Here is a 22224-nt window from a genome sequence, read left to right as displayed (position 1 = left end):
CGTTCGGTTACGTATTGCTGGGCCCGAGACCCGTACCGCCGCCTGCCTCCCTCCCTGAGGAGAAGCCGTTGACTACCGCGGCCCTTCCTCCTGCCCCATGCCACAGCTCCACAGGGGAGCCGCCGCACGCCTGCCTCAGACAGCGGCGAAGTACTGCGAACAGGAGAGGAGAGCAGAGAAGCGGCCGGACCTGCCGAGGGGCCGGCTCGCCGCCACACCTCGGGAGCGGATCCTCGAACCGCAACACCACCACCAGCGCCGAGCTGGGCCCCGCTGGTTGTTCCCCACCACCCCTTTACGGCAAGGTGCCAATCCGCGCAGACCCCGGTCCTGGTGCCGCTGCTGCCGGAGGTGGGAGGAGGGGGCACAGCCCGTACCTGCACCTGGCGCTCCTGTGGGAGGCGGCGGCCCCACGCTTCCCCAACCGCCGCTGCTCAAGCCCCGGCCAGCGGGGGGATGGGTGCCGGTTGTGCTGAGTAACGGCAGGCAGCTATCAGCTCCCCGACCGGCTCCCGCAGCTCTGCAGCCGCGCTCCGCGGTAGTGAACACGCGTCCCCCAGGAAGCTCCTCTCCGCGCGGCCTACAAGCCCTGCACCCACCTCACCTCTCCGAGAGACTGCATCGGACCGAGCGGCTACCTAAGCGGCCAAGGGGGCGACGGGCGGGAGCCGGTCGCAGTGCACCAATGGGAGCGCAGCCCGCAGCGCCGTGCCTGCCGCTGAGGCTCCGCCTAGGGGCGGGTGGGAGGGAAGCAGCCGGGAGGCAGCGAACAGTGGTGGGTGGAGGGGTTAGAGAGACGAGGCTGCGGGCCAATGGGGAGGCGGAAGGGCCGGGGGAGGTGCGGAGCGGTTCCGGGGCAGGAGGTGCGGGCAGTGGCGGTTGCTAGGAGAATGAGCTCGGAAAGGGGGAACGTGTCGCGCACGCGGCCCCAGCGGTACCAGAACACGCACGCCTTCAGGAACGACAAGTACGACACCAGCGCCCGGCGCAAGGTAGGCGCGGGCGGACCGTCACGGGGCGGTCCGCGCTCCGCTCTGAACCCCTCGCGGCAGGGCGCCGGCCGGGTCGCGTAGCTCGCTGCCCGCAGGCACGGGAGCGGCGCGAGCAGCGTGACTCCGCCGAGCGGCAGCAGGGCGGAGCGACCCCGCGGAGCAGCTGCGGGGCGGAGCGGCGGAAGGGGTTTGATGTCGAAACCGTAGGTAGGAGCCTGTGCGGCCTGCTGGGTGCAGGGTGCCCTTGAGTCGATGGCCTGCTCCGGTGCGGCCTTCGGCCAGAAGATGTTGAGGAGCCTCAGGACCACAAACAAAGCCATGCAGCAGTGCAAGGCGAGGAGCATCTTCATTTTGACAGTGAAGAAACCTCTCATCACGGTCTGCCCAAAAGGTTCACTGCAGCGTCAAGGGCGTAATACATAACAAGCCATTTAAGCCAGCTGTCACCTGACCCCGGTCTGAGGCAGCTGTGTAAACAAATGCATTTTGTGTGATACTTGACCCATATTCATGACATGACAGGCCCTTGTTAAGCCAAAGAATTATTAAGAGAAGGACTGAAATAAAGCATTTACTTTAGTGCAGTAAGTAAATGTTCCCTGCAGTGTTGTCATCCATGGGACTTCTTGGAAGGTATTTGGTCTTCTCAGAGCTTGCGACTATGTGGTTTTATTTCAAACACCTGGTTTTGAGAATTTATTTTGAACAGCTCCGCCATGTCATAGTTTGAGCAGGACATCCCATCATCCACGTAAATACCAGGTTGCACTTCTCATTCTTTTGAGACAACTTCAAAAAAAGATTCATGTTGGCTTTAAGGCTTTAAAAAATCTTACGGGGCTTTTCCGAGTAGTTACATAGAAAAGCGTTGTTAGATGTTTTATCAGTGCTTTTGCTACATACAGCATCATGGTTTGATATGGTCACACTTGTTTAAAAAGACCATTGCTGTTGTTTCTAAGCATGGAAAAGGAAATGTTTTACAATATATTCTTGGGACATTTTCTGTGCTTGTAGTTGTGGTAACAAAATAGCAGTGCTGGAGAGGATGAAGGCCAAGTGGCATGCCTGACCAGTAACAACAGGAAAGTGGGATGTTTTATCTTACAGGCTTAAATGGAAAGGGATGAGTAAAACAAAACACAAGATGAGCATCCTAGAAGAAACTTATCTCTTGCTATTGCTGTTATGTCAGTATCCCTTTAGCTGAACCTGACTGGGTTGTCAGAAATAACTGAGACAAGAGGACTGGTAGAAAATAGGACTGGTTCTGCAAGTTGAACAGGCTGCTTAAATGGGACTCTAAGCAGCACCAGTGCTATTTGTTGAGTGAGTCACTGCATGATCCCCAATAGAAGAGTATTTTCCTGTCTGGCCTAAACACAGACAAAAATATCCTAGAGAGTTGATCTGTCAGAAAAGTCTTCAAAGAGAAACTGAATTCTGACATAATTTCTGTAACTAAATCAATCACTTTAATACGCAGATGGCTGTTTTCATTCTCTTTTTAAATATTTTGCATCATGTAGAAACAACTGCACAGTACCATGCACAAAAATAATTTTTTTTTAAACCTGTTGAATGTAGCCAAGGTTCACTGCAGGCATTGCCTGTGATATGGGACTGTGTCTGTTTCCTTTCTGATTTCTTTTCTGTCTGTACCTGCCAGTTCATATGGAGATTGCTGAACACAGGGAAGAAGCTTGTTGAAGAAGGTGCTTCCTGTTATGGAGGTTAGATAGTGTGTGATAAAGTAATTTTTCTTTTGGCATATTGTCATGTACAGATTCTAGTGTTAAGGGGAACAGAGGAGTCTTTATATTGATGACTAGACCTGATTCTGCTATTTGAGAAATTTAGTTAGGCTAACAAAGATTAGGTGATTAATGTCATAGTTTAGTTACAGACTATGCTGAATTATCACAGTTTTGCATCGCTGCCTTGTCTACCCTGGAATGATCAGATGCACCAGTTCAAGGTGTGATGAGGGAAAGGATGTAATAGTAGCAGTTTGATCACAGGGAGTGGTAGAGTAATGTGTCATTCTTTCTTTCCCCTCTTCACTAGCTCAGTAGGTCAGAACACTCAGAGCTGCTGAGCTGCTGAAAGAAGTCGGTCTCCTGTAAATCACGGCTAAACTTTTTTTCTTTTTTAATTTTAGGGATTTGGCTTATCTTTGACTACTGTTCTGCACTGTCCTATGTAATACTACCTTGAAAGGCTGCAGAATGCTTTATAGTTCAAAAATTTTATCCTGCTGCATTTGTGCACTGCACTAGCAATGTTGAATATTGACTACGGTAGCTTCAGGTTGCACTGCAGGTGGAGTTCAGTTGTTGTTTGCAGTGTTATTGCTGCTTCTCTCAGTGAAGCAGTATCTGCAGAGGAAATGGATGTAGTGGTCTACTGGCAGTTGTTATCCAGTTCTTCCAGGGTTTTTCTTTTTGAAGAGTTTTGAGTCTGACACTGAACTTGGCATCCATTTTCTAATCTTAAAGACTATATATTTGATTGCTTGCAAAATGTGATGAAAGTTCCATCTGTCTTTCCTCTAATGATCAGTCTTTACTACAGCATTACTCTAGGATAGGCTAGTTGAGGTGAAACACTCTTGCAACAAAGTACACTGCCTCTCTACTTGTTTTGGACAACTGGCTACAGCAGTGCTGGGAGAGCCTCCATTTAGGAGGAGCTGAAGAAGGAAAAAGCCAGGACAGGGTAAACCCTGACACATTGTGTTGTTAGTTACTGAATCTTGGAATTTGTTTATGAGTGTTTGGTTTACATAGTATATTCCAGGAGAGCTGTTTGTGGTACTCAGCTGAGGAATATACAGTATATTTTATGAATATACATTTTATGTAAAGTATATTACATAAGTCAGCATGGAAGCTGGAGAAGTTCTAGAGATGAAAGCAAATAGCATTCAATGAGAACATTTAGAACTCTATTGTAATCAGATGGTAAACCACAAAGTGATTCATATTTACACCCAAATGACTGATCTGTTTCTCCATTTCTTTCCTCTCATTAAGTACGCCCCAGATGATAATCCACATTTCCCTAAATTTCAGAGGTTATTAACTCTGAACCTTAGCTTTATCATAGTGTTTATGTCAGCTACTTGTTCAGCTGGCTGTATGGATAATTTGTTTTGTTGGTCAAGACTGCAAGATGGCACTAGGAACAGAACAAGTGAATATAGATTACAGAATTACAGAATCATATAATGGTTTGGGTTGGAAGGGATCTTAAAGATCATCTAGTTCCAAAGCCCCTCCATTGGCAGGGACACCTTCCTCTAGACCAGGTTGCTCAGGGACTCAGATCTTAAATGCTCAGTCATAGTAAGTTGAAGCTCAGAGAGGAGCTATAGATAAACCAGTGTGGTGGGTTGACCTTTGCTGGTTGCCAGATGCCTACAAAAGCTGCTCTATCACTCCCACTCCCTAACTGGACAGGGGAGACAAAATATAACAAAAGCCTTGTGGATCGAGATAAAGACAGTTATTCACCAATAACCGTCACAGGCAAAACAGACTTAACTTGGTGTCGTGGTTTAAATAAGTTTATTACCAGTCAAATCAGAGTAGGTTAATGAGAAATAAAACCAGATTTTAAAAACACCTTCTCTCCCACCACTCCTTTCTTCTTGGGCTTAACTTTACTTCTGAATTTTCTACCTCCTCCCCACCAACAGCACAGAAGGACAGGGGAATGGGGGTTGCAGTCAGTTCATCACATGCTGTCTCTGACACTCCTTCATCCTCATGGGAGGACTCCTCACACTTTCCCTCTGCTGCAGCATGGGGGTCCTCCCATGGAAGGCAGTCTTCCATTAACTCTCCAACGTGAATCCTTCTCATGGGCTGCAGTTCTTCACAAACTGCTGCAGTGTGGACTCCTCTCTCCATGGGGTCACAGGTCCTGCAGGAGCCTGCTCCAGTACAAGCTTTCCCTGCTCCAGCATGGGCTTCTCCATGGGCTGCAGGTGGAATCTACTCCACCATGGACCTCCATGGGCTGCAGGAGGACAGCCTGCCTCACCAGGGGCTTCACTGTGGGCTGCAGGGGAATCTCCACTCCAGTGCCTGGAGCACCTCCTCCCCTCCTTCTGCATTCATGTTGGTGCCTGCAGAGCTGATTCTGTCATATTCTCACTCCTTTGGCTGAATTTTCTCCTGTGCAGTAACTTTTTCTCCTTCTTAAGTGTGTTATCCCAGGGGCACAAACACCATCACTATGGGTTTGGCCTTGGCCAGCAGCGGGTTTGTCTTGGAGCTGGCTGGCAATGGCTCTTTTTGGACATGGTGGAAACTTCTGGTAGCTTCTCACAGAGGCCATGCACTGTATCCCTTCTGCTACCAAAACCTTGTCATGCAAACCCAGCACAAGCAGTAGCCAGCTGGAATTATCAGATTAACGGTATCGGAGTTTGGTTACTTCCTGTTCCTGATGCGACATAGCGTAGCTTGGTAGGCTAAAGTCTGCTTTCTAGCCACCCATTATTATGGATTTAGAATTACATTCAGGCCTGGGTTATAGCCTTTCATGTATGGAGAAGAGGAGCAAGCATAACATCTGGGGCCCCCAACATGGACCTCTTGGATTGAGCCCAGAAAAGGGCCATGAAGATGGTCAGAGGGCTGGAGCACCTCCCTAATGAAGATGGGCAGAGAGAGTTGGCCTTGTTCAACCTGAGTTGAACAATCCAGGGGGATCTTAAAGCAGCCTCCTAGTACCTAAAGGGGGACCTGTGAGAAAGCTGAGGAGGGACTTTTTACCAACTAGTGGAGGACAAGGGGGAATGGCTTTAAGACGAAAGAGGGGAGATTTAGAATAGACACAAGGAACAAGCTTTTTACTGTGAGCATGGTGAGACATCAGAAGAGTTTGCCCAGAGAAGCTGTCTGCCCCATCACTGGAAGTGTTCAAGGCCGGATTGGACGGGGTTTTGAGCAAGCTGGTTTAGTAGAAGGTGTCCCTGCCTGTGGCAGGGGGTTGGAACCAGATGATCTTTAAGGTCTCTTCCAACCCAGACTGTTCTAGGATTCTGTGATCTATTCTGAACTCTAACCTAACTCATGGTGAGGGTGAGACCATGCATGTGTTGAGTTCTTTGTGGGGAAGAGGATGGGAGTTGGCTGTCGGTTCTTCAAGTGTGTATATTCTCTTGCTAGTTGCATGCATGTTTTCAGAATCATGGGCACAGATCTGAAAAAAAGCCAAACATCTTGATCTCCAAGATGGCCATTTGGAATTGGGCTTAGAGAAAGCTTTTTATTTCATGTGTTTTAAAGTCCATAGCAGTAAAGCACAAAAGGACCTTAAATGCTAGCTAACTGTACATAACCATTACTGATACAAAGAAGACTTAGGTCTTTGATTAAAATGTTAGATGTCCTTCTCTTAAGAAAAAAAGATTAAAAAATACCTGTGTAGAAAATGGAATTTAAAGTAATACTGATACAATATGTAAGTAAGTGAAGCTCTTTGGATAACTTACTTGTGAAATGTGTAGTAGAACCCTGAAGATCTGATGTCTTGTATCATTGTTTCACGCTTGTTAGTCTCTGCTGATCTACTCTGCTATGTAGTCATTCACAGGAGATCCTGTGGAATTTTGTTTTTGAGAAGTGTAGTTATTAAGCCTTTTTGATTGAAGCAGTATCACCTGTGCTTTTTATCACCTGTGCTTTTGACAAGGAAGTTAATGAATGGCATTGACATTGCATTCCTTTACAGAAGAGTAGAACACTGGTGTGTTCACAGTAGTAGGAGTCTGCTTTCAGTAGACTAACTCAAAATACCCATAGGTTCTCACATAATTAGAAACTTCCAAACAGACAGTGAGGCTTTTTTGAAACCCCATCATTACATCTTGCTTGTGAATGCTTTAATGCTAGCTTAAGCTAGGGATTATTTTGTGTATCAAGTTAGTAGGCGTAGGTGCATGTGTTTAATGCATTCTGAACTGCTTTTGGCGGGTTGTTACATGATTTAATATTGGGTTACGTGAGCATACAGAGGTTGCTGTTTTGTTAGTGTTTGTCTGTTTTGTTCCTGACAGTGTGTATATAATATACACATGGAATATTTAATGACTGTATGCTTTAAGACTGTTTATCATGTCTGTATTGCAGAACTGTAATTTATTCAGAGAATATATAGACATACTGTAAGCACTGGATGAGTTGCACTTGTCCTTGGAGGGAAGTATAGCAAAAAACCTCCCAACTAACCAACCAAAAAAAATCAAAAGGAGGGAAGACCTATTGACTAAAACAGGGAAATGAGCATTAAAAAAAAAAAAAAACAAAACAACAAAAGAAAAAAGTAAATAAATAGTCTGCTGTGACAGAAACAGAATCTGAACTGTCAGAGTAGTTCTCACATCAAGAAGTCCATTTCAGACCGTAAGCAGTACCACCTCTTTGTGTATGAGAGCTAACAACCTGTGTAAAAGCTAGCTAGAAAATTTAGAAAGGAATAATGAAGTTCCTAAGCTTTGTTGAGGCCTTTGTGTGAGTTGTTGGGATTTTTGTAAAGAAAGCAAGCTATTAAATGGGCAAAAGGAAGAAAATATGAATATATGAAAGTTTAAACAATGTACAAAACATATATTGAAAAATAAGTTTTAATAGGAAAAGTAATCAGCAAAGGGATTTCTTTGATTTAACAAATAACTTTCCTATTCTTTCTGAGAACTGAAATACCAGGAAAGTTTCTCTTCCAGTTTGTTAGAGTAATTTACTCTCGCATGTTCTTTGATGATTTCAAAAACATGAAAAAATAGTTTATCCAGATCTTTAATTCGGGATATCTTTCTTCACTTCTTCAAGTAGGCATAGCTTTTTAAAGTGATACTCTACTTTTTTTTTTTTTTTAATCAAATGAAGTGTTGCATTTAGTATAGAAAATAACAGTAAACTATCAACTTGTTTTAGTAATAGTATCATTTAAACATCAGGGATTTTTTTTCTGACCAGAATAAAATTAGAGGGCAAGCACAAGCCAAAGTTAAACTCTGTAAGCTTGCTTGCTTGACATAAATCCATCATTCTTTATTGACTTTCTAAATCATCGGGCTGGTAGAAGGATTGTAGAGTCATAGTCTCTCTCCTATTCAGATGTACTGAGACAGTGATTAACTACATCTCCCCGTACTTGAAGTGACAACATTGAGTAAAAAATGCAGGAAATTGCTGAAGGGGAGGAAGAGGTTGTGCTGTATATACCTCTTAGAAGGAGGAAATTAGAACTTAAAAGTTGTCTATCTTCCAGTTGTTGCTTTCTGAGCAGATATACCATGTGATTTTTTTGAGCTGCTGTGTAAGATTTGTAGTCTTACAGGTGACTAGGTTGAAAAGTCCAGTCATCTTTATTCGTGGATCAGGATCTTAAATGTGATCTTCATATCTACAATCTAATTAAAAATCTAATTTGCTGTCAAAAGGACTCCTAGGCAGCATTTTCATCAGTGTTCTTAATCTTTGCACTGGATATTTGAAGTGTTGCTGATTGTATCAATAAAACAGAGCAGTTCAAATGTGACTGTGTAGAAGGAATCTAAATAGACAGACAATCTCAGAGATTCATTGACTATGGATAATGTGATTATTGCTGTGCCGTTCAATACATTAACTTTATTTTACTTTACTTTAGAGCTTCTTGTATTGTCTTCTGAAGACCTTTTTCAGTTGTGAAGCAATGTGTTAATATAGAGGTAGAACTAATCATCAGATGAGTTGTAGGGATTTGTTGTTGGAACAAGGGTGAAGAGGTCCCAATAATATAGTCTTTATATGCTGCATGACTAGTCTCTAGGTCTACTACTACTACGAGGTAGTGTTTTCATGCAAAGATCTACAGAATGAGTAAAATTAAAAGGCATCTTTGGAATTTGGAATGGCCTGCATTCTAGTTTGTCTGCTAAAAAAACAAAAATTAAAAACAAATTCACCGCCATATGGTTGTTGTGTATTCTGGAGGCAGATGATACGCATATTGGAAGGGGGAAGAGCTTTATAAAGCTCCATTAATAATAACTATGCATATTTGCTTGTTCCATAGCAAATATTTAGCAGAATTTGTAATAGGCAGCCTATATGACAAACTTTAGATGAGAGGTGAAAGTAGTTCGTAGTATGTTGTTTTGCACTGTTTATACCACATGCAGTCCTAAGCATGGTCTCTTGCATTCCAAGTGTGTTACGCATTGCTGAGCCTATCCCTGCATCACTTAGTAACAGGGCTTCCATTCAACAGTTGTGGTGTCAGGATGTATTATGGGAAGCAAGGTGGTTTTCAGCAAGGAAGCTAACTCCCTCTGGAAGAGCAACAAGCTGTCTTCAACTTAAACTATTGCAATCTTTATTGGGTTCTACCTTAGCTATACTAAAAATAGTTGATCATGATAAAGAACACCTGGAAATAAAAATTACAGTGTTTGTGTCTTTCTCCCCTCATGCATTACTAATTAATGCAAATCAGGAGTGTGAAAGAACTGGGAAGTTCAGGCTAATTTGCAGGTTATTAGAAGCTTATTCAGGCTACATTACTTGGAGCCTTACTTTGTGCTGAAAAGAAGGCTTATCTTCAAATTGCAAGAATTTTGAAAGAATGAACACAGTCAGTTTTGACAGCAGTTTGAATTGCCAGCCCTTAACAGATATCTGCTGGGAATTTGCAATGATTTTATTCTCTCATAAAGTTTCCTCATTAGCTGCCAGGATCCATCAGTAAACAAAGCCTAACACCTTTCATCTTCAGCTAACTCATTATATGGTGGTGCCTCTTGGGTATGAGCCACCTCCACAGGCAGTGTTCCAAAACCTCTGCCTTGTGGGCAGTCCATGATATCTTCCAGGATTCCTGGGCAGTTGAGCTTATTGTGTGATTGACGCTACCTGCTTACTCTGTGTAGTCCTGGTTGTGTGAGGGGATGTTTCTTTTGAACATCCAATATAGCACAGGCAGTTGAAGTGCTGAGAGGAGATAAGCTCCTGTACCAACAACCTCTGAAGCAGCGTGAACCCCCTCTTATGCTGCTAGTATCTTTTTTTCAGTTGGGGTGTAGTGGGCTTCTGATCCTCACTCAGGGCTCCAAAAACCTAGTGGTCAATCTGTTTTCTCCTGATGTTTTCTGCCACGGGCTCCAGGTGAGACTGTGTTCGCCAGCTGCAGTGTAGAGTATATTTTGCATGTTCAGCCAGGCCCAAGAGCTACCACACAAGCTGTTTCCTGTTTGATATGCTCAAAGTCCTGTTGTTGCTCAAAGCCCCATTCAAAACAGTTCTTCTTTTGGGTTACTTAAGAGGGCTCACAAGCTGACTGTAACATGAAATATGCTTTCTCTAGAACCCCACAAAGGGGTTCCCTGCAAGGAAAACTGGTGTTTCCTTCTTGTTAGCTGGTGGAGACATAATTGCTATCTTGTTGACAACATCAACAGCAGTACTCACTGCATCACTTCTTTCAGGCCACAGCAATCTACTGTTAACCTCCGCCCTTCATCAGACTTTTGCATTGGCCATATGAAACTATTAAAAGGTGAGCGAGTCTTGCTTATGACTCCTTGGCTCTCCAGCTGATGAATCAGCTCATGGATAGGAGCCAGGGAGTCTCAGTTTGTGGAATATATGCCACTGCTGCTTGTCCTGGTAGCAGTTGGCACCTGCTGTTCTTCAACTGAGAGCAGTTCCACAGCAAAGGACCTTCCAAGAAGCTGAACAGGGTAGATAGCTGTTTGATCTGTGTGTTCACAGTGGCTACACCAAAAGCCCACCAGTTCCCCTTTGGGTACATGAAGTACTTTCTCCTGAGGTATTTCATGCCAATGATGCAAGAGACCACTAGGCTAGTCACGGTGGAGTGCTTTTGACACTTAGAATCATAGGGTTGGAAAGGACCTTCAGATCATCTAGTTCCAACCCCCCTGCCATGGGCAGGGACACCTCACCTTGAGCAACCGGTTGCTTAAGGCTCTGTCCTTGAACACTGCTGGGGATGGAGCGTTCACCACTTCCTTGGGCAGCTTGTTCCAGTGCCTCTCACAGTAAAGAATTTCTTCCTTATAGCCAACCTAGATCTCTAAGTTTAAAGCCATTACCCCTTGTCCTATCACTACAATCCCTGATGAAGAGTCTCTCTTCAGCATCCTTGTAGGTCCCCTTCAGTTACTGGAAGGCTGCTATGAGGTCTCAATGCAACCTTCTCTTCTCCAGGCTGAACAGCCCCAGCTTTCTCAGCCTGTCTTCATACAGGAGGTGCTCCAGCCCCCTGATCATCCTTGTGGCTCTCCTCTGGATTTCATCCAACAGTTCCATGCCCTTCTTATGTTGAGGACACTAGAACTGCACACAGTACTCCAAGTGAGGTCTCACGAGAGCAGAGTAGAGGGGCAGGATCACCTCCTTTGACCTGCTGGTCACACTCCTTTTGATGCAGCCCAGGATACAGTTGGCTTTCTGGGCTGCGAGCGCACACTGAAGCCGGCTCGTGTTCAGTTTTTCATCGACCAACACTTCCAGGTCCTGCTCTGAATCTCTTCTCTGCCCAACCTGTAGCTGTGCCTGGGATTGCCCCAGACCAGGTGTAGGATCTTGCACTTGGCATGGTTAAACTTCATAAGGTTGGCATGAGCCCACCTCACAAGCATGTCAAGGTCCCTCTGGATGGCATTCCTTCCCTCCAGCGTATCAACCGAACCACACAGCTTGGTGTCATCCTCAAACTTGCTGAGGGCACACTCAATCCCACTGTCCATGTTGCTGACAAAGGTGTTAAACAAGATCAGTCCCAGCGCTGACCCTGAGGGACACTACTTGTTACCGGTCTCCACTTGGACATTGAGTTGTTGGCTGCAATTCTGCATGCAGCCAGCCAGCCAGTTCTTTATCCATTGGGTGGTCCATCCATCAAATTTATCTCTCTCCAGTATAGAGACAAGGATGACAGTGTCAAACACTTTGCACAAGTCCAGGTAGATGACATCAACTGCTCTACCCCTGTCAGTCAGTTCTGTAGCCCTATCAAAGAAGGCCACCAAATTGGCCAGGCAGGATTTCCTCTTAGTGAAGCCATGTTGGCTGTCACCAGCCACCTTGTTATTTTTCATATGCCTTAGCATGGTTTCTGGGAGAATCTTCTCCATGGTTCTGCCAGGCATAGAGGTGAGACTGACTGGTCTGCAGTTTCCCAGGTTTTCCATTTCCCCCTTTTTAAAAATGGGCCGTTTATTTCCCTTTTTCCAGTGTTGTGAATTTTGCCTGACTGCTGTGATTTTTCAAATATGATGGACAATGGCTTATCAAATTCTTCCACCAGTTCCCTCAGGACCCATGGATGAATCTTATCAGGTCCCATGGACTTGTGCGTGTTCCTTAGGTGATTCCACTTGTCCCCTGTTAAGCTCACCTCAGCTTCTGATACAGACAATTCTCAGCACTCCAATGTCACTGCAGAGATCTAGGTGGCTTGTGTGCCCCTATACCTTGAGGGCACCAGTGTACGCTGTGCACCAGTGTCTACTAGAACCTTCTACTTCTGTGGGTCTGATATGCCAGGCCATCAAATCTATACAGTCCAGTATACATGGTCATCCCTTTCCTCTTCCTCGGCAAGGAACAATATTCTTGTTCCTCATCAGAGTGTTCACTGTTTGACCCTTGCAATGTTAGACCAGAAGTACCCCTTACCAGGATCAAGGGAGGTGATTTCAGTTCTATATCTGGGAGACCGCTGATTGCCTTCTTGTGTCTCTACAGCAGCTATGCTGACAGCCTTCTTGGGTGACCCCTTCTTGACAGCAGTCTTCCCTTTCAATTCATGTACATGGGCTTCCAGCTTAAAGGTGAGTGCACCGTCCCACTTCCTCATGTCGTCCCTCCGGCCTTACAAGAAGAACCTGAGAACCAGAGTGCACCACATGGCATGCTCCTGGGGCTTACTTTCCCTCTGACCAGTGCAGGAGATGACTGATTTCTTGGGATGCCCCTAATAGCCAAGGTACTAGCCCATAGGGTTGAGGAGGTACAGAAGTTTTCTTGCAAGTTTTTGAGCAAAAAAGAGGCTTTCCACAGTTGGTGTATCCATATCTGAGCAGTAATTTGCTGCCAAGCTGTTAAAGTGTGATGCTTGAGCACTTTGAATCACCTTCTTCCACATGGCCCAAGTGCACATGACGTCCTTGGGATCTTTGGAGTCATCATCATCCTCTAAATCACTGTAGATGAGTTCTAGCACCGCTAGTTCTCTCTGTTACTCGCTGTCATCATTTGCAGTAGTCTGTTTTCCTGAGGACTTCACAAGAGCTTCCTTGAATGGGTATATTTACCTCGTACTTGAGAGGAGCTGTCTCCAAAGACAACAAATTGCTGCCTCTTTTCCAATTCCTCTTTAAATTCCCTGGTTTCTATTATGGTATCCCAGTTGTTGGACTTCCTTTCCTTCCAGTTGTTGACTGTCACCCCCATTACCCCAGCATCAGAGCAGCCAGGCAGCAATCTGCTCACCTGGCTGGTGACTGTAAGCTATCTGTGTGTCTTGAAGTTCTGATGAGGTCAGGGACTAGGTATGTCCACTTCCTGTCTAAATTTTCCCACTTCTTCCTGCAATTTCTTTGTCAAAGGACTGACTTTCTTCTTCTCCTCCCTTACTAATTGGTGATATGGGCCCATTGTTGTTACCCACTGTTTCTTTTTCACTACTGGGGCAGATACTATAGTTGTTTGGGTCCCTATCTCAACCGTGATGTCTTCAAATGCAATTTGAGAGTAACTTGTTACTCTTTTCCCAAGGAACAAGTGATAGGACAAGCTGCACCAGGGGAGGTTAAGATTGGATATTAGCAACAATTTCTTCACTGAAATGGTGGTCAGGCATTGGAATAGTTGTGGAATGACATTCCCTGGAAGTGTTCAAAAAATTTATAGATGATGAGGCCCTTAGGTACCTGGTTTAGTGGTGGATTTGGCAGTCCTGTGATACAGGTTGGACTGGATAATCTTAAAGGTCTTTTCCAACCTAGTTGATTTTATGACTCTATGATTCTGTGAACTTTCTCTGAGAGTACCAAACGGGCACAGGCCAGGCCCCAGTACAATGCTAGAAGCTGCTGGTTTTCACTGGGGTAGGCAAGGCACCCTCCTATCAGGTGGTGCGTCAGTTTCCCAGGGTTGCTTGCCTGATCAGGTGTGAAGTCCCAGGTTATGGGAGTTGATAAACACCCTAGGAACCTGCCCAAATCTTTCCACACACTATGTCACCCAGCGACTGGCCACCTCAGGTCCTATTTCAGTAACAGGTGATGTCCAGCCACAACACAGAGATGTAGTGTTTGCTCTGGAAGGCAAATGTAAAAGTAATGACTGTCATCCCCCTCCTCCTAAGTCTTAGATTTTATTGCTGGGCAGATATAATATGATATGGAATATCCCTCTGGTCAGTTTGGGTCAGCTGTCTTGGCTGTGTCCTATCCCAGATCTTGCCCACCCCAGCCTGCTGGTGAGGGCAAATGTTGGAGAGACGGCCTTGATGCTGTGTGAACACTGCTCAGCAGTAGCCAAAACACTGATGTGTTATCAACATCTTCCTAGCTGCTAATACACAGCACAGCCCTATGAGGACTGCTCTGGGGAAACTCCATCTCAGCCAGACCGAATACACATAAAAATTTAATTCATAATGCATGACTGACATCAGAACCACAGCTTTCGGTATTCGATATTCAAACATTCTTCAAAACCTTGTGTTACTTTCTTTCTTAACATGCCAAGTATTTGATAATTTGAAAAGAAGTTTACTGTCTTTTAACTGAACCAGCCAAAAAGTGCCACAACTTCAGTTAACCACACTGTGGGAAAACTCTTACCAAATGGTTGAAGTTTATTGCAAATGAAAACAGTAGAAAACAAGCTCCATAGTATAGTCCCACTTATAAACAGCATACATATATTTTTTGAAACAGAGTAAGATACTCTATTTTTAAAGCTATGCTTGTTCCTTTGTCTGGTATGTTAAAGTAGAACTTTGTGGGGTAGTAAGAAGTTCTTATGTGTCATAAACCCAAAAAATTACTTCAGAATGACATGAACTCTAATGCCAATTAATGCAGTATCTGTTCCAGCAAACTTTTAGGTATTCTAAGAAATAGATGTGTTTTAGTGTTAATAATCTAATGTCAACAATCTAACGTCAACAATCTAGCTTTGGTGCAGTAGCCATTTTAAAGCTGTTTCAAGAAAGGCACAATAGATTATTTTTTTAATATATATGTACTTTATAGTGGCAAAATTTCTATTTTTAGAGGTCTGAATGGACACACACACCCATATGATAGATAGTTACTGCTGGCATTTTTAGGTGGAGAAGAAGTAAAAGTAGGTTGAACGTGTAAGTATGTGTTGCTTGTTATTTATAATAACAGTGTGGTTTGGTACTGCTTCCCATCTCAGAATAACCTTTCTTGTGCAAATATACTGGCCAGTTGACATTTTGTATACCTGAGAAAACTTAATACAAAATGTTCAAGAAAATGTTGTTCACATTGTCTTGCAAATATATCATAGTTTAAATGACCATTTTGCGGATTTTATCTTAGATACTTGAGTGCAAAAATGGGTTGCTTTTTCATAAATGAAGTTTATGATGAGAGAGACATTAAATGATTTGACTGCAAATAATGTGTATTTTACTCCATTGTGTTCTGAGAAAAAAATCCTGACACTTTTTACTTAAAGTAGGTAGCATAATAGTAGCTTGAGCAATATAAATTAAATGTTAAGTTTTGCAAGTTTATTTCTTCGGGTGTAACCTGTGTATTTCAGGGCTCATTTCTATAAAATCTCTAGAACTGAAAAAATAATAATAAAATCTCTATAATTATCTATTACCAACAATATAATTACATAAATAGGTACTAAAATTATGATAAAAATAATGAAGGCTACTTTAAGGTAAAAGGTTATCTCAGTACTCTTTCCACTGAAGAAAATTACTAACAGTAACAGAATATGAAATGCTTATGTTAATATGAAACAAGTGTCTTTCTAAATGCCATTTTAATCGCATGATGGGTGGAAATGCTTTCTAAGGAAGATTATATTCATGAAAGTAGGAATTTTTAAAATAATTCTCATTTTTATATCTTTTTATTTATTCAGAAAATAAATGCTAAGCTTCATGACGGAGTGTGTCAGCATTGCAAAGGTATCTTGGAGTGGCGGGTAAAATTCAACAAGTACAAACCGCTAACAAAGCCTAAAAAATGGTAAGTTAAGATACTTTGTGTTAATCACTGATATTGTTGTTGGTGGACTTTTTTGGAAAAATATTTTAGTTTTGGAAACTCACAAGTAGTAGCTGCTACTGCATGACATTCTTCAAATTTGGAGTCTGCAATGACAGTATGTATTTTCTAATATATAATTTTCTAATTTGCTAGTCTTTTATCTTAAACATTTGAAAAGAAAATATGGAGAAGCAACTGCTTCCCTCTTTGCTGTTAAAATGCTTGAACTGTGAACCTGTTTATGTTTCCAAAACAGTCAGTGTGTCCTCTTGAATAAAAGTCAAATTCAAACCAGTTGTAACGCAATATTCTAAGGCCTCCTTGCAAGTCAGTACTAGAGGTATCTGAACATCTCTTAACTTTTGTAGTTCACAAAGACTCTGTAGAAGTGAGGAGAGGAAGGCTTTAGTTCTGTGTCATATCGAAACTCATCAGCAACATTGTTCTCAGCATTAGAGGCCTCAAGTCCTACAAAATTTTTGCAATGCATGCATTTCATTACCTCCTGCTATGTTCTTTCTTTTTGTACATGAAACTATAATCCTAAATATTAAACATTTAGCATTATTTGCATAAAGTTCTGTATTACGTGGTTTTGGATAAGTACATAACAGTTGGAAGGGATCTTAAAGACTATCTAGTTCCAACCTCCCTGCCATAGGCAGGGACACTTTCCACTAGACCAGGTTGCTCAAAGCCCCATCCAACCTGGCCTTGAGCACTGCCGGGGATGGGACAGCCACAGCTCCCCTGGGCAACCTGTGCCAGTGTCTCACCATCCTCACAGTGAAAAGCTTCTTCCTCATATCTAATGTAAACCTCCCCTCTGGCAGGTTAAAGCCATTCCCCCTTGTCCTGTCACTCCATGCCCTTGTAAAAAGTCCCTCTCCAGATTTCTTTTAGGCCCCCTTCAGGTACTGGAAGGTTGCTCTAAGGTCTCCCCAGAGTCTTCTCTTCTCCAGGCTGAACAAGCCCAACTCTCTTAAAATACAAGCCCAAGTATCTTAAAATAATGTCTAGGTTTATGATAAATTAATTTTCTGAAGTTGATACTCTCTGCTTTCTTCTTGCTCAGTTGCAGAGGTTCTTACCTCTGTGGCAGCAGGCACAGCCAGTGTTTCAACAATGAAACACTTAAAGGAGATGCAGCTGGGCTGTTGTGTATGACAGTTTTGTCACAGTAGTTTGTGTTTGTGGGTCTTGAATTATGTACTTCTAAAATACTTATGACTGCTTGAAGGGGTTCTGTAGATGTATGCGTGAAGTTCCATGAATGATAGTGTATTTTATTTTGATTTTCAGTAGGTTAAATGGGAAGGAATGTTTGTTCATACTATATCCCCCACTTGTGAGAAGCTTTTTAATATGAAACCACATGGAGCAAGTATTTTGGTTTTAGTAAGCGATTTCATGCTTTCATGTAAAACAAATAGATTAGGGAGAAGTCTCACTGGTTCTGAAAGTAAACATTCTGGGTTCTGTTCACCATGGATGAAGTTGGTATTTCTCTTCTTTAACTCATTCTTGAATGGCTGTGTGTGTCCCATTTAAAAGTAATGAGCTGTAGCAAATCCTGTGGTGGTGGATCTGGTTCTTTTGCTTCTTCTTTGCCTACTGTTGAAGGAAAAAGAGGCAAAAAAGTATGTAAATCAGCATTGGAAATAGAAGAAGTGACATTGTGGGACAGCTGCTTATGGCAGAATATGTGATGTTTTCCAACATGTTTTTGAACAAGTAAATTGGGCTGCAAACGATTTTAGCTCTACAGGTGATGGTTTCTAGCCCAGCCTACAGCAGTACAATGGGCCACTGTTCTGAAAGGACAAAACTATGAAGATTTTCAATGTGTGAAGCTTCTAGGGGAAGTAAACACATTGTGGACATTAAAAACATGATTATTATCAAGAAAAATGAATTTTTCTCATCACAGACAATGGTAATGGAGGACTTTTCTGTATCTTTCCACAAGTTATCCCTAGTTTACTTGTATTTCAAGTGTTTAATTATTACACTTAAACTCTTTTAGAAAAAAGTCTGCCCACCTTGCATTGATAGTGCCACTGGTGTGGTGTTTGGTGTGACATAGCCATAGACATTATTTTTAATACTAATGCAACTGATCATAGAAGAAAGACAAAAAAACCCCTGAAACTAAATCAAACTACGTTGCTATTTCCAGTGACATCTAACTGTAGGTTTTCTGTGGGGGAAAGGGAAGACCAGAAACGCTAGGCAGTTCAGACATTGTTTTTGTTAAATGTGTCTACAGCAATTCTTGTGATTTTACAGCTTCTCAAGGAGTTGGATACGTACATCTTAGTAGTGAAATACCATCAGAATCTAGATGAAGACAGTGTAGAGGGAAAGTGATAGTACATAAGATGGGGATTTGAGAAAGAAAGTAAAAATTTCTGTTTAACTACGTGCTAGTTAGGGCATCTGTCCTTATAAGGCATGCAAAAACACTTGATTTTTTTCTTCAGTCTGTTTTAGCCAAGTCTGCAAATCCACTGTTCAGAACTGTATCCTAAAACTTTCCTGACAGCCTTTTGAGTGCCTGAGGAACCAAAAAAGAGTGACTTCAAGGCAGCTGCATTACATGGGATATATAGTTACGTTCTCCAAAAATACAAGGCTTTCTAAATATCAGCTGAATGTTAAGGCCTAGCATTTTAAAAGTGACATAATCTACAGAGTTTTATCAGATCTTTAAAAAGAATAGCAAAAATACATAATTATGTTGTGAAGGATACAATTCTGTGCAGGAATTTGTATTCATAAACAAAGTCCAACAGTGGCTCTCTTAATACTCTGAGATAAGGTAAAGGATGACACTGTGGTGTTTGAATCAAAAGCTTTGTACTTGAAAAATGCATGCACCTTTTTATACCATATTCTTGTTTCATTCTGTCACTGAACCAAAAAAAGTTATGTAGCTTTTAAAGTAAAACTGCCTACTGAAATTAATTGTAAGGTTTCTTTTGTTACTTTAAATAGAAAAATTAGTGATTTTATGATTCTACTTCATTTCTTGTTTTAATAATTCTTCCTGAAAAAGTTAAAGAAGAGGTAAGATAGGCAGTTATTTTGATAGTGCTGTTTGTTGAAACACCAAATGTTTCATATGAAACAGGCCTATAAAATGTTGTTACTCTTTTGAAGAGTATACCTGTATTGTCTTTGAATACATAATGTTCAACAAGTGTCTACAAATATTTTTTTAATCATGTTTTCTTTCTCTCACACACAGTGTGAAGTGCTTCCAGAAGACTGTAAAAGATCCATACCATAGTATTTGTCGACCATGTGCTAGTAAGCTAGAGATCTGTGCTAAATGTGGAAAAAAAGAAGAAATAATAATTCCGTAAGTAGTCCATAGGTTACATAGTTCCAGTACTGAACTGCTTCTTCCCCTTTTAGTAAAGCTTGTTGGGAAACTGCCAAGAAGCTGTTGTACTTCATGCCATATTCTGAATAATCCTGACAGGAATAAGTAGGAGTCATTACCATCGCTTTCTTCTGCTGAAACTGGGGGTGCAATGCCTATTGATGTTAGTGGAGCTGGGAAAAACAAAAAACAAAACCAAACCCAAAGTCTTTCTTGGTTAAAGCACTTTAATACCAATTGAATATCTTCCTTAGGAACAAAGCACTTCTAAATGGATTTCGGTCTAAAGCACCATAAAATATGCATAAGCCAATTTACTGTTTGCATTTTGTCTATCATTTGATGATTCAGTTACTAGTGAACAGAAAAACTAAACAAGGGCTAATACTGAGTAGAATTACCTCACATATTCAGCATGCTTTTGGCTTTTTTGATCTCTCTTTTTCGAGCATCCTATATTAATTTACTAGTTTGTGACAACTGGACAGCTGTTGCTTATTTGGTCAAACTGTTCACATGTATTTTTTGTTGCTTCACAGACCCTTTTTCCTTTATTGTCTTTTATGTCTTTCCTTTTCAACGTGAAAGTAACTTTAGGTTACTATCCTTCTCCTCCTTTCCACTTCCCGCCCCTTTCCATCACTGGTAGAATATTCTACCCTCCATCTCATTCTTGTGTTAAAGAAAAATAAATTCCAGAAGTGGGTGGTGACAACATCCTCTTTCTTTCTGCAGGATTGATAAAGGACAAGACAGAGCTGAGATTGTGACTGCTAAAAATGGCCAAGAGAGCAGGCAGTTGGAGGATGAGCTGGATTTTGATGCAAACTTACGTAGTAAGGACAGTGATGAAGATACTGATGTGCTTGAAGAACAATTTAAAAGTATGAATTTTGAAAGGACAGAGATCTAAAAGGCTGAGTTTATATGGGAGACTATATGCTGTCAGAAGTGTTAAATCAATGTTTGCCTTAAACTGCACTGAAATCTGATTTTGTATCTTTGGTCCTTGCATATAGATGTTGGCACTGTGTATTGTGATGCTTGTTGAAGATTTTGTATTAATGTTGGGGGTTTTGTGCATAAAGAGCAGAATTTCTTGTGAAAAAGATTCAGAAATTGAATTTTTAAGCATAGTATTTCATGCATATATGTAACAACTTCCTGTTTTTCTAAATTAAGCCTTTGTGTAATTGTTCTGAATTCAGTATTATGCTACTTTGTATTGCCACTTGGAAAGCTACATGAAAGTCTAGAATAAATACATAGTCTTGTCAGAAAAAGGAATAGCTAAACCAGTGTATTTTGCTGAAGGAAAATCTTGCAACTTCTGTCCATGAGTTTCCAAATAGGGTCAAAATACCAGGTGGCTATTACCGTTATGCTTGTTGTCTCTCTTCTATGCAAAAAAGAGGGTGTAAATGCCATCACCAGTACAGTTCATGAGCACTTAATGCTTATTTACCATCTATAAGTATGCACTATGAATTTGTGACCTTGTTACTACTAATGTTTTGAAAAGAAAAAAAAAAAAGATTTTTTAGAATTGCTCATAACAGATCCCACACTTTCATTTCCTTTGTCTGCAGATCTAATATAGTTTGCTCTGATATGAAAACACTTGTATAGTGTAGTGGTGCTTATATAGTTCCTGATTTTCAGTTCTTTTTAGGGATTATTTCAATGTAGGTTAAGCTCTAGGAAGAACTTAACTGAATTTGTAGTAACTATCTTTTATGGGATTCAGAACAGTTTGATTTCTTCTTTATTGTCTTCTATTTCTAGACATAAAACTGAAGAAGTACTTTTTAGTAATTAAATAGTTTAAGCTGTGACAATACAGTATGCCGTTTTTACTAACTGTGTAGCAGGTATACATCTGCTTGGGTGTTCTGCCTGATGTACAGTAGTGTAGCAGGCATGGAAAAATTTGATTACCAAACTACCTTCTTCGAATGAATTGTGAGGAACTTCAGCTCTGGGATTATTCTCCCCACCTACAGTGGGGAAAATACTGAAACTTTATCCTTTGGGTAAAGATAGCTACCCTGTGGTGCTATAGTTGACCTTAATTTAAAAGAAAATGTGGTTACCAGGCTGTAGACTACTAAGACATTCAGCAGTCAATAGCCTAAAAGTATATTATTTAAAGGACAACTTTATTATTTAGTATTGACAATAACAGACAACAGCAAAATTCTTGTAATCAGTCATGGAACAATGAACTTTTACTATTTTTTCTTAAATGTGTAGCTGCTTGTCACTACACATACGGCCTTAAGAGTAAGCTTTTTCTTCTACTACATGTATTTTGATTTGTATTCTGCTTTAATATTATACATTAAAACAGTGTTTTACCTTTTCTAAACTATTTGTAAGTTTGTATCTTAATACCTGAAACATGCTTTTGTATGTTTTTTTGATGATCTCTAAGGACTGCTTGGTTTCTTCTTTTTTGTTTTCTTTTTCCCATTCCTTTTCTGTGCTGCCCTTCTGCAGCTGAAGAATGTGATCTGTCCCATCTATATTTTTTGCATAGGTAGATTTTTGCT

The 22224-nt window shown here is 41.6% G+C and overlaps 1 protein-coding gene across 1 annotated transcript; it reads left to right on the top strand.

Annotated features, from left to right (window-relative positions):
- Nucleotides 1-843: 843 nt before the first annotated feature.
- Nucleotides 844-22098, top strand: CUNH9orf85 (chromosome unknown C9orf85 homolog). The gene is made up of 4 exons (XM_057425811.1): nt 844-992; nt 16157-16263; nt 19535-19648; nt 20408-22098. Exons 1-4 carry the CDS (start codon nt 891-893, stop codon nt 20583-20585), a joined length of 501 nt encoding a protein of 166 aa, XP_057281794.1. The 5' UTR covers nt 844-890; the 3' UTR covers nt 20586-22098.
- The last annotated feature ends 126 nt before the right edge of the window (nt 22099-22224 follow it).

Source organism: Pezoporus wallicus, unplaced genomic scaffold (genome assembly GCF_028554395.1).
Source record: "Pezoporus wallicus isolate ANWC-B61680 ecotype Strahan unplaced genomic scaffold, APGP_CSIRO_Pwel_v1 contig_7485, whole genome shotgun sequence".
Taxonomy (NCBI): Eukaryota; Metazoa; Chordata; class Aves; order Psittaciformes; family Psittacidae; genus Pezoporus; species Pezoporus wallicus.
The sequence above is the reverse complement of the archived record's forward strand: the minus strand, read 5'-3'. Positions and strand labels throughout refer to the sequence as shown.